The 16,402-nt window shown below is 36.6% G+C and overlaps 1 protein-coding gene across 5 annotated transcripts in view; it reads right to left on the reverse strand.

The window, feature by feature from the left end:
• COL19A1 (collagen type XIX alpha 1 chain) overlaps positions 1-16,402 on the reverse strand; it is a 172,794-nt gene that overhangs the window by 6,998 nt on the left and 149,394 nt on the right. For 4 of the 5 annotated variants that reach the window (XM_015859135.2, XM_015859137.2, XM_015859134.2 and 1 more), the window contains 12 exons: positions 15,097-15,141; positions 13,535-13,585; positions 13,402-13,446; positions 12,636-12,662; positions 11,378-11,431; positions 7,972-8,016; positions 5,331-5,375; positions 5,162-5,224; positions 3,353-3,388; positions 3,156-3,200; positions 1,344-1,514; positions 551-617 (listed from right to left, as the gene is read on the reverse strand). In XM_015859135.2, the coding sequence (XP_015714621.1) occupies positions 551-617; positions 1,344-1,514; positions 3,156-3,200; positions 3,353-3,388; positions 5,162-5,224; positions 5,331-5,375; positions 7,972-8,016; positions 11,378-11,431; positions 12,636-12,662; positions 13,402-13,446; positions 13,535-13,585; positions 15,097-15,141 (694 nt within the window). The remainder of the gene's footprint in view (positions 1-550; positions 618-1,343; positions 1,515-3,155; positions 3,201-3,352; positions 3,389-5,161; positions 5,225-5,330; positions 5,376-7,971; positions 8,017-11,377; positions 11,432-12,635; positions 12,663-13,401; positions 13,447-13,534; positions 13,586-15,096; positions 15,142-16,402) is intronic. The other variant, XM_015859140.2, reaches the window with a different exon arrangement.

The raw sequence follows: 16,402 nt of genomic DNA on the forward strand, positions 1-16,402 counted from the left end.
CTTGCTAGCATTTTAGTGATCCTTAGATGAAGACCTTCATAGTTTACCTGGAAACTTAACTAAGCATTCCACACCTGATCTGGCATTTACTCTGCTGGAATTTTCAGATTTGAGATAAGAATTTCAGTGAAAAAAAGTGTGGGGGTATCAAACAAAGAAAAACAAAGTGAGATGACAGAAAACAGATAAAGTGAAACAAAGACAAAAACAGAAGATCTGTGGCAACAGCTAGTGATGTGTACAAAATGTAATATGTACCAGTGCGTAGATGGAGTGACACATGCTTACCTTTGATAGCAAGCTATCTCCTAATGCTAATCTTTTACATAAGGAAGCACTGGGTAACATATTTCAACTTACAATTGTTTGAACATAACTGTACTAAATAGATGAACAGCAGTTAAGTGTACCTACGGCAGTTCAACAAGTACTAAGTAGTATGTACCATGTATGTTAGATGATGTAAAGAATTGTATATAAAAGTTAGTGGAAAGTAAAAACATTTAGAACAGAATTTAACATCTAGCAACAGAAGACATCTATGTCTTACCTTCAAAAACCTTAAGAACCTCTTGTTTGATATATTTCTTCAGTTCTTCAAGTGAAACTGTATCAGTCTGATGAGGAAACAAAAAGGCAATATATATTGGAAGATACAATCTACACGACGCTACAAAAATAATAATTAAAGAAAAAAAACAATGAAATCAGCCCTAAGCTAAAATTAAATATTAAGCTAAAATTAAACATGCTAAAATTTATTTTACTCACTTAGGCACAAAGCTGACTTTACTGCAAATAAATTATAATATTATAAAGGCACTCACCTATCTGGATGACCAGCATGTATGCATTATGAAAGTAATTTGCATAAGATCATAAGGAATCCCAGTGATATTTATATACTCCAGTGGCTTTTTGTATAACATCTGCCAACTTCTCACCCCCACTGGGACTACATTCAAGGGCCAATGAAACAAAACTGTATCACAGGGCCAGTAATTAAGTTAGAAAAGGGTTTCAAAGCTTTATTCCATCTGATTCAGGGCCTCTTACCAACTGAAATGAATTCACTACATCTACGCATGTGTGTGCTTACATGGAGGCAAACATAAGTATATACAGCTGACAGGAAGCACTTCACTGTCATATCAAATGCCAATTTCTCTGTTACTGAGAATCACATTTGCTTGCCTATTTTTCTTTGGCATTTGCAAATATTAGTCATCTCAGAGATACCTTAGTTTTTATGACTGCTTGATTGAATTCCCACTGCTCAACACATGCTACCTTCATCTATTCTGACTTTGCAAGCAACTAATAAAAACTTGTTATTCTCTTACCAGGAAACCTGGGGGGCCTGGTGAACCTGGAGGACCTTGATGACCTGGTGATCCTGGATGGCCTCTGTCTCCTGGTGGTCCAATAGGCCCCATGGCGCCCTTTTCTCCTGATGGGCCAGGCCTCCCTCTTTCACCCTGTGGACCTTTGTCTCCTGGAATACCCTGATCTCCCTAAGTAAAATAAAAGCATAAAGAAAACCACTGTACACATGGGAACTAACTGGGAAAAACTGCCAAGAATCCTAAAGAGTAACGTTTTTCTTGTTCAGAAATTGATCTTTATTAGACAAATAAATTATGCAGTGAAGCTAATTTACAGGCTGATCCTTGACTCTGAAAACACAGAGTAAACTTTTGTTTTCTTGCACTTTTGATGTTGAAGCCAATGACAAAATGTATCTTGACCCTGCAACCCAGTTTTCAAGTAGGGAATTTTGGTGGGGAACACTTATAGACCTCATGCATCTAGAGATGTCAAATATGGTACAGGCAGAATTTGGGTGCTCAAATTCTCCCAGGCATAAGGTATCAAGTATTTTGTTTGTTTGTTTGTTTGATTTTTCCCCTTCAAATTTCCCTAGATGCATAATATTTTATGTTTGCATGTATTCAAATCTGTTAATCAAAGAAACAACAGATATACACATGCACTTCAAAGGAGTAACTTCTCTGAAAAAGAAATAGACTAAATGATGATGCTCTTGCTAGCTTCTATCATGGGCTGATAAATTTGTTTTATTTGCAATGAATTAAATCTTTTAGAAAGGCTTAATATATTTGCTGTTAGTTCACTGAGCTATATCTGTGGAGGAGAGTGCAGCAAGTCATGCATTCAGATTGTTAACAAACAGCTGACAGCTCTTATGGGTTACTGGCTGTCCTTGCTGCATCACTTAAGCTAAAGTCAAGTTCCACCATCAGGAGCAAACAGCACTAGGAACTGCCTGCATTATTACAAGATAAATCTAGAACCCCCATTTATGAGGAGTAAATAAATGTAATTAATTGCATTTTTAATCTACAGCAAGTACTGATATCCTTTATTCAAATCTGAAACATCACTAACTGCTAAAATGATAAAGGTGTAGTTACAGTCACAAGTTGTATTTACATGACATGATAAGACTGAAAAGAAAAAAAAAAGATTAAAAAAAAAAGAGGGAGAGAAATGTAAAGATGAAAGCAGAAGCTTATCTACCATTTTTATAACCCATCTGTCCTCCAAATCTGTACTATTTCCAATGAATCTGAGCTCACTAATGGCTATAACTACGCTTTGCTACAAAGACCACAGAATCAAACACAGAATCACAGAACGACCCAGGTTGGAAGGGACCTCAAGGATCAGTGTCAGGAAGCTCCAACCCCCCTGCCTGGCAGGGCCACCACTGTCACTTGAGTTGCTTTATTGCATTAACTGAAATCGTAACATTCCCTACTTCCTGTTGTAACAAGCTCATTTAATGTAATATGTGGTCATGTGTTTGTGACATGCAAAGATCCCAGGGATGAAATGAGGAAAGCTTTATATCTTTCAAAGTTTGACTGCATCACAAAGGGTATATCTATGTTCTAGCTTTCATCACCAATTTACACTATCCAGGTCATCCACATTAGAATGTCTATAAATGTGTTTTTCTCTAAATGCAGAAAGGAACTGAATTTCTCACAGTGGTCCCTGGGATGCTCATTGTCTAAAAGATCACCTACAGTTCACAGGAAATTAATTTGCTGGTTGTTACTGTAAAATACATGCTAATGAGGTGTTTGGATACTCAGAAAGGAAAGAAGTCATTAAAACAAGGGACTTACTCGTTCTCCTTTGGGCCCTCGGTCTCCTGGTCTCCCCACAGCACCCTGAAAAATTATTTTTGAAAGATGAAATTTATTGCTTAAAGGCTTTGTTGTGCACTCATCTATCAGCTGAACTGAAAACAACTACTAGGATTAACAGCTGCATTATTTGTGAACAACTAAACATAATACAACGCAAAAGCATGGCTTCCTACCGGAGGACCGGGCAGTCCATCTTTTCCATTGATTCCCTATTAAAAAAACAAACAAACAAACATGTTTTAATAATTATTTACATGTAGTTTAAAAACAAATTGGAGATGGTTAGAGATGGTATCAGTACATATTCTAAAGCTGCAGCCCGAAGTTCACATGGTTACAGTGTTGAAACACTCACAAACAGTCTTCAGGAATGTGCAACAAAAAAGCTGGGGTCCACACTGAACTGCAAGCAGGTTACATTTGAACTGAGGGAGCAGTGTAAAATATATCTTCAGTGACGAGATGTTCATCAATTATAATGAACATGCAACTTTAAATTACCAGCTACAGTGAAATTCTGTAAACAAGTGGAATATGGAGCTGTACAGGTGCTCTACAAGTCCTAGTTCATTATACAACAACTGAAGCGATTAATCTTATGGTAGACATTAGCCCTAAATGCCCTATTAGCCCCTGCTGTTACAGAGATTAGATATCAATAAAAAGTGTCCAGATCTATTTACTGGTCATTAGGACTTGTGACACACCACAGCTTCCACCTGATGGTCAAAACATTTTTTCCTGCCCTATAGAGGGTGGTCTTACTCATAACACCCACAGGAAGTAGTCTTGGGCTCACATTTTTTCCTAGCCTGGAACATGACATTGTCTCAGACTATGCTGGGTGGCATGGGCCAAATAATGTCACAGAGTAATTTAACAATTACGCAACACCGGATAAGTGCAAGATAAATGCACTGTCACTATTTATTTTCCTGGAAAATGCAAGGCCAGAACTTGCATACCCTGAAAACATAGTGATATTTTGCAGTATGAAAAAGGAGACTTGGATAAGCAAAGGAATCAGCAATTTTTCCTTCCCTTTCATACTGCAAAGCATGGTTTTACATGATTAAGGTCACTGTGGATCTGTATCCCTTGCTGGTGAGTCCATGGCCCCCATCTTGTTCCTGCCCTCAGCTCAGTCACTTTCTCTTGCAGAGAAGCTCACTCTTGCAGCATCCTGACAGAACTCATGAAAGTAGTCACTTTAAAATTTTATTAGTGATACAGATTTTCAAGTTGTTCCTTAAATTAGGCTAGTTTGCTTCAGAAATTACAGAAATTGTCTCTGTCAAGACAGAAGAATAGTGTGGAGATGTGATAATAAACTGAAATGGTGTACTCATGCTCATCACTGTAGCACCGTGCTCAGGGGGAGATAGTTTTGAGCTATCCCAGCTGAACTACTTCTGGAATGTGAACTAGACTGTTTTAAACCATCCTGTACAGTGCTACAACACACTGTTGACTATAGTGTATTTTAAATGAAGATGCTAGATCAAACATATCCTCAGAGAATAGTACGTTCTTCAGACATGATGTTGCATTACTAGTAGAGGAATACAGAAGAACAATAATGTGTATACAGAATCATGAAGTCAGTAAATCTCTGAATTACTGAAACCATGAATGCATTTTGTTGCCCTATACTCAACAGACTGTACTGAGCTCCTGGGTTAATATTCTCACTCTGAAAAACTACTAAAGTAACCTTTGAGTCAACAGGATGTAAGTGACATTCAAAATGATCTCGGTTACCTCCAAAGGATCTCAGTGACATCGGTTATTAAAACATAAACACATCACACTCTATATGAAAATAATTATTGACTAGATGGTTATATTGAGTGCTGTAACTCTAGAATGTTCTTCAGAAGTTATCAAGCACAATACAAAGCAAGATGTTATCTAATTTCTTTTGAATCTTCTCATAAACTAGGATGCATGTTTTCTTAATTAATGTAGATAAAATTGCTTACTGGTTTTCCCTGTGGTCCTTCTGGTCCAGGGTAGCCTGTATCCCCTATAGGTCCTCTCTCACCCTAAGAAAAAAGAAAATAAGAATGAACCTGCATGTAAAATCTTGCATCCAATATTTAGTATATTTTTGTATTAGCACAGTAGTCTAGAACTCAAATCTGTACTTACAGGTTCTCCTGGCAACCCTGGGGACCCTGGAGATCCTGGCTTTCCCTGAAAGAAAAGAATATTAGAAATTCAAGTTGCTATGAAGTAAAACATCAACATTTATCTTAGGTAAAAATTAAGACAGCATATAAATTTGAGTGAAATGCTCATGTTACAGCTCAATCAATGCTTTAAAAGAGAAAATATTAATCTTTTAAAAAGGGTTTGTTATTGATTTGATTTCTGTTGTAAATTTTTCTTCATGCTCCTTTTCGGTCGCTTCAATTGTGGTTTTAAATTCAGCCTGACAGTGCTCAGAATCCTTGTTCATTCCATTGGTTAAATGATGATTTCAAATGTCTTCAGTTTTTCAAATGCTGTTTCCTTGCTTTTAACAACCTTGCTATCCTGCTCTTTAGCACTATACAGAAATGAGATGATTACACAAATATCCTAAAAGTGGACTGAAGAGACTGAACTTTTTTTTTTTGTTGTTGTTAAAGATGAAAGACAGTAGAAAAAGGAATTGTAAAAAGGCATCAAGCAAAACGTGACTGAAAGGCAAAAAGAGGCTGCCTCCAACCCACAGTGGCCTTCTGCCTTTGGTGCTACTGGAAGGAAGTAGTTGTGCACCAAAGCTGAGGTGACCTTGTTTTTCTAACTGCTATGTATTACACATAACTTAGTACTCCACAAATGGCAGCTTTCTTCTCAGTACTCTTACACAGTTGCTGACTGTATTTGAGAATTTAGCCTCTGTGACATGTCCTGGACAAACATTCATCCAGTTTTATCTGTGTCAGCTGAAGTCATCATTAGCTATCGCTCACCCTTGCTTCAGTAGTTCTTTATCTCCCTCAGTATCAGTACTGATGCCCCAAGGACATTACTAATCACACAGTTTATGCTGGGACATCATTCACTTCTTGATGTCACTTATTGGTGGACAGCTCCCTACTATTCCAACTGTGTGTGACTTGAAGAAGAAATTAACAGACTTGTTTGTAAGAAGAGAGGATAACACATATAGGAAGAAACCTCTAGAGGCCACCTAGTAAAAATTTCTGCTCAGAACAGGGGACAGCAATTAAATCAGATTGGCCTATTCAGCCTCAGACACAAATCTCAGCCCATATTTCCTGTAAATATCCCTTGACCAAACCACCTGCAGAAGTAGAAAATCTAACACCATCAACACCAATGACAAATTCAGGATTGATGTAACTTGCTGTGAAAATAAGCATTTGTGGCAATTCTTGTGGACTCTCAGTCCAAGTTTCTCTGATAATCCCACTCAGCAAAAAGCCAAAGCTAAAATGAGATATTTGTATTCCCAAATGGAGACAAGTGTTCTCTAAAATCTAGGGAATAATGTTAGCCAAGGAGGACAAATTCTCTTCCAGTAGGATGTCAGACTACTGGAAGACTGATAAAAAATACCGCCTCTCATAAATCTATTAAATTGCTTAATAGAACTGCTTAGCATAAAATACAGCAAATACTTTCTTTTCAATGGATCTTACTAGAGATAAATGTAAGCAACAGAATGCAACTTCATCAGTGATGAAAGGAAGTCAATAAGTATTTCACATCCAGCTAGAAAGAAAGCAACAACAGTAAGACCTGAAAATACCCAGAGGGAAATACACAGGGAATGAACAATTATGACAAGCCTAACTAGCTATTGCATTATCAATTCACAGTGTATATATAATACATTACAGAGAACAAACTTTGAAACTCTTACATGGGCTATAAAATTCAGATAAACACTTATCTTCTTCCTTTAAATGTGAGTTTTTACCTTGTTTTAGGTAAACTTAACTACACTAAGCTACTTAAGCTAATGTTCTCTCTTAGAAATCACAGTAAATAAACTAAATTAGGGGCTAGTGGAAATGGGAGTGCATAGACACAGACTTCTTGTTATTTCATGAAACACATTTATAATTTAAACACAGCTATTGAATGGATTGGTAGCCGTCCAAATTTAATAATAAATATATTTGAATACAAATAGCTTCATACTGCCTCCTGAAATACAAATATATATTCATTTATTAAACTGTGAACGCAATCTAAAGAAAATTTGTCTTAGGAACACAAATGAACAATTATAATTTCAATTTATCATTAGTTACATTTACTTTCACCTACAACAATGCTTCAGAATGACTTTCAGAAACTTCTTGAATGCAACATGTAAATAACTATCAAAGTATGTCCCTTAAAGCAAATGTTTGGTTGATTTGATATTTAGATTGTTGTGAATTGCATTAACTAATGTTCGTATTTTTTCTTTGTGATAGAAAGATGCCTGGAAATTTATGCATGCCCAGGAACGCAGAATATGACTTTGTAATTTATCTCTATAAAGCTGAGGCAATGGGAAGAATCGTTCTTAAATGAGAATATGCAACTTCAACTTCAAGCTTTATCATGTATTCACTTCATTTCCTCCTGTCATTTTAATAATAATATGAACCCTCAGAAGTCTTAAAATTCTAATTCTTTTAGGAAAAATATGTCATTTTCATATCTGCCTATAAGGAACTAGTTAAGAGCTCCCAGAAGCAATGGGTAAGATTACAGCTAAGCACTGTGCTTGACTTTTTTTCAGGTTCTTATAACAAAATGAGATTTCGTTAATGAATATACATACTGGTATCCCTGCTACTCCTGGTGTGCCAGCTGGTCCACGGTCACCCTGAAGAAAAGATAAATCATTATTTAAATAACACTGAAAACAGGAGTTTGTTCTTGGAGCCTGATTAAAAACATAGGAAGAATTGTGCAGTGAGCTGAAATTGAGGACGAGCTCTGCCCAGAGCTAACACTTAGCTCCGACATTGACTCATTTTACAGACTTGAACAAGTAACATCAATCCTTTGTTTAGTCTCCCCTGTTGTAACTGACACCTTATCCTTTATATTCTGTTTGAGGCTTTCCTTGAAAAGGGATGATTTATTTGAGGCTTTCTAAATAATTAACATTTGTGGTCTTGACAGTGACCAAAATTAACACATCATAATTCACTATGCTATCAAGATCCCCCTATTTAAGATACACCTTTTAAAGAAACTTTCCCATTCCTACTTGCACTTGGCCATTTGCTGCAGCACAAAGTTTCTTCCTTTATCACGGAGATACTTTCATCAATAATTTAAGGTAAGATAATGGATTTTGTGATGGAGTTGATAAGGCGTGAGTGCAAATTCATCTTTCTCTCCTGTGAAGAACTCAAAGCAGATGGATGGAACTGACGGGAGGTGAAACTCCACAAGATTTACCCCATCCCACTGCTGACATGCGTTAGTCTGTAAAAATGCACTCTGCTAGTGTAATGTTGGTTAAAAATGTAAGATCATGCCCCAGCTTTCCATAATCATGTCAGGAAAGCCCTGACACAGCTGAAGCCATACAAACAGGAGAAATATTTTTTTGAGCTGAGTTTATGTTACCCAGAGCTGTTTTTGCCAGCATAACTATAGTCATATGTTTTGCATAGAAAAGGTTGAGGAGATATTTTGACTCGTTCTCATCATTTTGTTCAGGCAATAATGCTTGTAATTAGGAACACTTAACTACATTATAAAGAGCATACAGAGAAGACAAGTTAATGCCTATAAACAGTTTTGAGAGCATCAGATCAGAGCTACAGCATAGGGAAAAATATCAATTCTAGGTAACAATAACTTCTCAGAGTTTTAAAAATCAGTTATGCAGCACTAGACTAAGAAATTCAGCGCAGGACAGTTCAAGACAGATGAATACAAATTCTGTTTTGCTTTTATGTTTAGGCTTATCAGACCTCATGACAACAGCAAGGAATGTATTTTAAATCTTGCTGCATATCACGTTTGTGATAGAACAGCTGCAGTGCTAAAAACTCAACGTGGCCAACATCACACCTAACTCTGAACCAAATAAATTGAACCTGGCTGAAGAGCTAGAGACTGGCAGCCAGTTTCTCTGTACTGGCAGATGGGAGTAACCTCTACAAATTAGGAGTGGTCTCCAATTCGCTTACCAGCCCAGAGGGTTTAGTTAATGAAAAGTGCATGGCCTTGCAGCGTACATTCACACTGACATGCTGCCCGTGTAATAAAGCAGATGAGAGCAGTATCACCAAATGAAACCAAACCAAAACAAACAAGACCTTGGGTTGAGAGGGAGAAGCTTGTGCACAGTTCAACCACTCTTGCACAGGAGACAAAGAGAAGTTACTTAAAACAAGTTTCCCTTGCAGTGAGAAATCTATGAGCACCTTTAGAGCAATCAAGTACTTGGGGTACTTAGCAGAGCGTATTGGCTTCAGCTGCATAGTGATTCTGTACCCATAATTTATATACACAGTGGGGTTCATTAGATGCTGGCATCGTGTAAGAGTTAAGCTGGAAATTCTCAGCACTACCCTTTTCCTACTTTCTTCCCCTGGCCCTGACTGCACTTAGCAATGTGATGCACAGCACAACTGCAAAACCACTGTGTCAGCATAGCTGAGGGAAGGCTAATTTTATCCTGAGGACACAAACGTTTTCAGCCAGTTCATGACATTATCACAAAACTACAGCTGGCACTGTCTATGCAACAAGGAGTTCTGCTGCACTTATGTATCTTGTAGCTCTAAATTAAAAGCCAGCATGCACTGCACTGTTGGGAATGGGAGGCAGACTTGGATTCTGTCAACTTATTTGCACCAGAAGTGTGGAATTCAAACTAAATTTAGTTAAAGAAAGGGTACTTTGGCTTTGGGAAATGGCCAAGCACTCACTTAGCCTGTTTATACAATCTGTTCTGTTACATTTTCCCTTTATTTAATTCTTGTCCTCATTTTGTCTCTGTTAGGTCTGTAATACCTCCCTGTGTTTGGTGATGTAAAATTAGATTGTCCATAATTGTTTGTAAATTGTAGTCTTCCAGAGCAAAAATTATCTAATTTAAACACCTAGTGTAGTCACCTACCTTGGTTTGTTATCCTATAATCTCTGCATTGGTACTAGTAATACATAGTAATAGTACGAAGAAACTTTTGACTTATATGGCTTTTTGATGGAAAAATTTATAGTAAACTATTTTTTGTTTGAAGTGATTTAATAGCATGCAATTCCTAAAAAACTGAATGCTTGAATTGCAAAAAGCTTACTATTTCTTCTTATACTTAAAAGATATGAACAAAATAAAAACAAAGTGTTTCCATTGTTAGAAACCATATTTTCAGGGCTTCTTTATTTCTCTGGTGGACTTTTTATGCTTAGCCATATGAAAATAAATACAAAAAGCTTAAATTTAATTATCATTCATTAGCATTTCATAATAAGCTTTACTCTAAGTTTGTATCAGCCTCCATCACTAATACGTGAAAGGCTGAAACATCACCAGCTCAAGGAAAAGGTTATTTCCTAGGGCCAGAATGCACACTTTGAACAAGAGGAAGGCTCTGGAGATTGTAACACAGTTCAGGATGAGCTATGGCAGCTTCATACAGGTAGTGCAATAAGAAAAGAAAAACAGAAACAAGGGGCCTTTTTAGAATAATGAGTGATAGTCCTGAGAAATCAGTTTTGACTTTGCCTTCACAAGGCATTTGCATTAAACACAGTAGGGAATAGGGAATCAGTCTCTTCTATTTCTAGCATTTCCTTTACCTTCACAGTCAGCTGAAATAGTCCTTATTTATTTATTCATTTTTTTAATGGCAATTTTGCACACACTTAGACTAACCTAATTCCGGTAAAAATTTTGATTCAGATCTATAGCTATGCCCGAAGTGTAAAAACAAGCAGACAGACTCTAAGCATAAGATGACGTTCAGGAGAGAACAAGAATTAGAGACATACTACAAGGTTTTCTACACACATTTCCATTTGTGGAAAAATGGAATTTTATATTGGGTGAGTAAATGATTTAGATGTACACTTAAGGAAAAAAAGAAAAGGAATATGGATAAATATACAATTCTTTTTTGCACAGAAACATTAATTTTCACAAAAAAAAAAAAAATCAAATAAGGTTTCAGAAAGCAGACAGACACATTAAGAAGCCAAAACTTCTTTAATAGTCTTACCTTTTCCCCTGGGAGTCCTTCTAGACCTGGTAATCCCATTGGTCCTGGGTCGCCCTGAATTTTTTTTAAATTAAAATGGATTGCATAGATTAGAAAGTCTGAATTGTTCAAGACAAATGTGGAAGAGCAAGCAAAAGCAGAATATTTAACTTGAGATTACCAAAATAATTAACAGTTCTCAGGCAAACAAATTTTTCTATACTGTTTTAATTTTGACTAATAATGTAATCTGGAAGACTCCCATCCTGTGTTTTTATAAGCCTAAGTCAGGTCTAAGTCACCACCTTCCAGCAGCAGAGGCACAAGTTGTAAGCATATTCTATCCACCACAGAACTACCATCCAAACAATTCTGTTCAACTTCCAATTTACTGTATCAGAACAGACCTCAATTCCTTGCACAAAGCTTTCTCTGCAAATGGGGCAGACAGGCGAAGTCCCTGTGCAAGTCTTCAGGTTTTGAATGAAAATCAGAAAACTCCTGCACTAGAGAAATCAGTTTAACTGAGAAGATTCTATTACTCTTTTTAATTTATTTTTTTTTTAAAGACAATCAAAGGATAATTTATCACAGAAATCTGAACTACTGTTAACAATTCCAATATTTCAGCTATCGCAGTTAAATAAAAGACCACAGCAAATTCCTTTTGCATATGTTACGAATTCTTTGACAGATTTTCACTTTCCAAAGCCTGTATGAGAGAAAGTACTTCCTGAGTAGGAAGTGGTTCCTGGTATAGACAAACATACTCAGCTTATGGGTATTAAGAGCAAATATAGGCCCTGTGTAGGCTGGCTGAATGGAGATTATGTGCCTCCATGGTACATAAGTCTTAGTTAACTCTTCCAAATGTTAACTGCCCCATCTCTTTGGGCCTGTCTGAGTTAGTCTGTGTTAGCTGTGGCTAACACTGCAGCTATTTTTGTGAGCGAAGCCAGGTACTCTTGGAGGTAAGCAGTTAACTCTATGTATTTTACTCAGGTCTGACAACCTGAAGACAGGACAACAGCTAGAGAGGTAGAGTCAGCTGCCAGCTTTTTACTGGCTGAATGAACTCCTGAAAGCACTAAGGAACTGTAGATGTTTCACTTGAAGATGGTACTTGTTTCATTAGTAGCAGACAGAGCTGTTTTCTCACACTTTCTGCTGAAAGGGATGTAATTTTTCTTAAAAAATGATCTCTTTAATACTTCTCAGGGCTTCCTGATCTTCATCAGTAAATCAGGGGGAATTGTACTTATGACCAAAAGGTACATACCGCAGTGCCAGGATCTCCTTTGGGACCCTACAAAGAAAATAAGAAACAGATATATGTCTAGAGAATGACACAGTGACTGTATTCTTTTTCTGTATCAATGCAATATAAATAAAAATTGCCAATGCAATGCATTTCCAATCAGTATTAAGTCCAGTTCTCTAAGCTGGTTAATTCTGCTTTAAAATAGCAGAACTTGCTTGTGACACTAACAAGAAAGAAGACTTGTAAGAGCAGTTCATCTCTGGCTAAAAAGAGCCCAGAGAAGCCGGGGCACCTGCACAGGGCAGCATACTGTCTGGGAAGACACAATCTCTGTACAGATGACACATTCACACATCGGAATCGGTAACAGAACTGAGAATTCATGAGCCTCTATTTTCCAGCACAAAATTTAATCCATAGCAAGATCATCATTAACTGTAAGGAGTATGTCTTGCAGTTTAGGACAGTCAGATACTTTCAGTTGAGACAATACCAAGTTAGGAACTGTTTTCGCAAACTTTACTTAATATTTAGCGTAGCTTTAGAGTGAAATATTTGAATCAAAATAAGCTACTCTGCCAGGCTATGTTTGATCAACATATAAAATTACATTTATATATGTTACATTTATTACATTTATTACATCATTACCTAGATGAATAATAATTTCTATCTCTCATGTATAAAATTCAACTCCACGACACTCATCAAAACTACATGCAGTTAAACCTCTGTTACCATTTTAATTAAATATTAAAAATTAAGTTACTATTTAAATACTTACTGGAGGTCCTGGTGGACCTGGATAACTTGTGACACTTGCACCTCCCTGTAATAGCAAAATTAAAAGTTGAGTTGGACCAAAATTAGGTGTTGATTGAAAGACTAAATATATTAGAAAGAAATGCCAGAAATACCTGGAGTTTATATAAGCTGCTCATTCCATTTCTTTCATTGTATGGCACACCCTTTAAAACATAAAAACCAAGTAAGCACAACTACGAACCACAGAGTCAGAACCATTGCCTGTTTTAATTCCCATGCATCAGCAAAACTGTGGTTTCTAGATCAATTTTTCCACATTTCTAGACAGTTCAGTAAGAATGTAGAATACACAACTATGTAAGCATGGTACTTTTTCTCTTTTTTACTGTAAATTCCCAGTATACATTACCTTTTAACATTCTTACAAAATGACTGGACAAAAGATAGAAGCAATGACAACACTATTTTCACGTCAGTTGAAAATCTGTGTTAAACTAAAAAGTACAAAAGCATCTAATCGTATGCTTCAAGTGTTCTGAGAAGATAAAGGCTTCAACTGGTATCCTGCTATCCTTATACTACTTTTCTGAGTATGTCCTGAATACTAAACCATCGCTTCCTTTAGAGAATTTCATGGGATACAGATTGAATTTAGAGAAGCAAGGACTGAAAAATATACAGACCTCAAAGCTAGACAGAGTCATCTCAAGGGTTAAATTTGGGGCAGAAGTGAATGATTTTTTTTTCTACAGCAGGATAGAAGTAGGCTACAGTTGAGGCTGGAGAATGTTAAGATCATTAGAGTATAGCTAGATTTAGAACCAAAGCATTCCCTGAATTAAGGTAAGGAATGACATTTCTAAGACTGAATTTAGAATTAGGGATTGCAAAGTCAACCAGTTATTAATTCTTCAGAATTAATTTTGTGTTAGGTACTGTTTGAGTTAATTTACAGTTCAGTGTGTTCTATGGACTTCACAGGTATCCAAGGTGAATAAATTAACCTCAGTGTTAAAGGTTTTTAGAGTAATTCATTTGACCCAGTTTCTAAGATGGCACTGGTGACCTGGATTTAATGATGAATCACAAGAAAAAAAAGGAATATTGAACTGTTTTGCAATAAGACTTTACTGTCTTCCTGCACTATTAATATATCTTAGAGAGACATATAGTCTACTTCTTGATATCACAGAATCATACAATGGCCTGTGTTGAAAAGGACTACGATGATCACCTAGCTTCAACCTCCCTGCCACAGGCAGGGTCGCCAATCAACCAGGCTGTCCAGAGCCACATCCAGTCTGGCCTTAAGTGTCTCCAGGGATGGGGCATCCACAACCTCCTTGGGTAACCTGTTCCAGTGTGTCACCACGCTCTGTGAAAAAGTTTTCCCTAATACCTAACCTGTCTCAGTTTAAAACCATTCCCTCTTGTCCTATCACTGTCCACCCTTGTAAACAGCCATTCTCCCTCCTGTTTATATGCTCCCTTCAAGTACTGAAAGGCCACAATGAGGTCTCCTTGGAGCCTTCTCTTCTCCAAGCTAAACAAGCCCAGTTCCCTCAACTTTTCCTCATAGGAGAGGTGCTCCAGCCCTCTGATCACCTTAGAGACCCTTCTCTGGATTCACTACAAGTCCTTCTTGTGCATTTCATTTTAGTTATAGGTATATAATTCCTAACATATCATGAAAATGTGAACAAAAATCTCTTACCGGAGGTCCAGGTGGTCCAGGCTTCCCTGGAGAGCCTTCACTACCCTAGCATAGTGAGAAATGCACAGCTCATTTAAGACAACTGTTGTTCAGATCTATTCCATACCTGAACTGCAATGGCCATTATGACAATAAACAAGAGATACAGTCAATAAGACTAGGTAATATGAAGAAGGAATCATCCTGCTTAAGCTTTAGGCAAATTAATAACCATTACTTTATTCTAGCTCTTATTTTGTTAGTTAATTGATGCTTTACACGTAGTAACTTCCTCATAGCAAAATAGTAGTGGCAATGGGGTAGTGAACTACTTCATATAAACTCATATAAATTTCTAAGCAATCTATAGATAGAAGTTATAATTCATTTTATTCTTTGAATATTGTTTTGCTAAAGACAATACTAAAATTTATAATTCACAGGTAAATAAAAAGAAGAACATGCTGGGTAAATAAAAGACCTTTATTAAGGGTTATAATGCATATCTTCTTGACTTTTACCTCAAAATATTTGTCTGTAGCTGGAGTCTTTTTACTGAGATGCACTGAACTGCTTATATGAGGAAAAAAAGCTTCTTAGTTTTCACCCCAGAAGCATAGTGGGTGCTCTGAGCAATACAGATGTTTTAATGTCAAGCCTTCCAAGTAAGATCTTTTCAAAATTTCATCACTAAGATTCAGTTAACTATTCTGTATAATTTGGAATAGGTCTATTCAAGTTTTTCACTCACTTCATTGGATTTTAATAACATACTTCACTGAGACACTTAGGCTGCAAATTTAAAATTATTAAGGTGGAAAAAGTTAAGCTGAGCATATATCAGTAGTGATTAACTCACCCAAAGTATATAAATTTTTAATTACAGTCATATTAAAATAATCTCCAAATCTCCTTGTGATTGAAATGTCAAGCTACAAATTGAAGGAATTATAGTATTTCATTAAGAGAGAAAATGCTGTATTTTAGAAAGCATATTGTATGATTACTTTTCAAATGTGGTCTCCAGATAAAGGAAGGAGAAAATACGTAATCTGGCTACAGTTTAGTTCATCATTTTTAAATGACCTGACTTCTGCCCTTTTCAGTCAGTGGCACAGTAGTTACGGAGAACTGACTTTCTCATTCCCAAGTGCAATAATAAGAGAGCCTTCCCCCGATCTTTATGATGCATAATGTAAGAAACAGCTACGATTAGGTCTCAGCCAAAGATAGAGATGTACATGCTTCAAGCTGCTGGTCAAACACTGCATTTCCTGACAATTTATTCAGTACTTTGAAATTATAAGCATAGAAAGAAAAAAACCCC

Source organism: Coturnix japonica, chromosome 3 (genome assembly GCF_001577835.2).
Source record: "Coturnix japonica isolate 7356 chromosome 3, Coturnix japonica 2.1, whole genome shotgun sequence".
In the NCBI taxonomy this organism is placed as follows: Eukaryota; Metazoa; Chordata; class Aves; order Galliformes; family Phasianidae; genus Coturnix; species Coturnix japonica.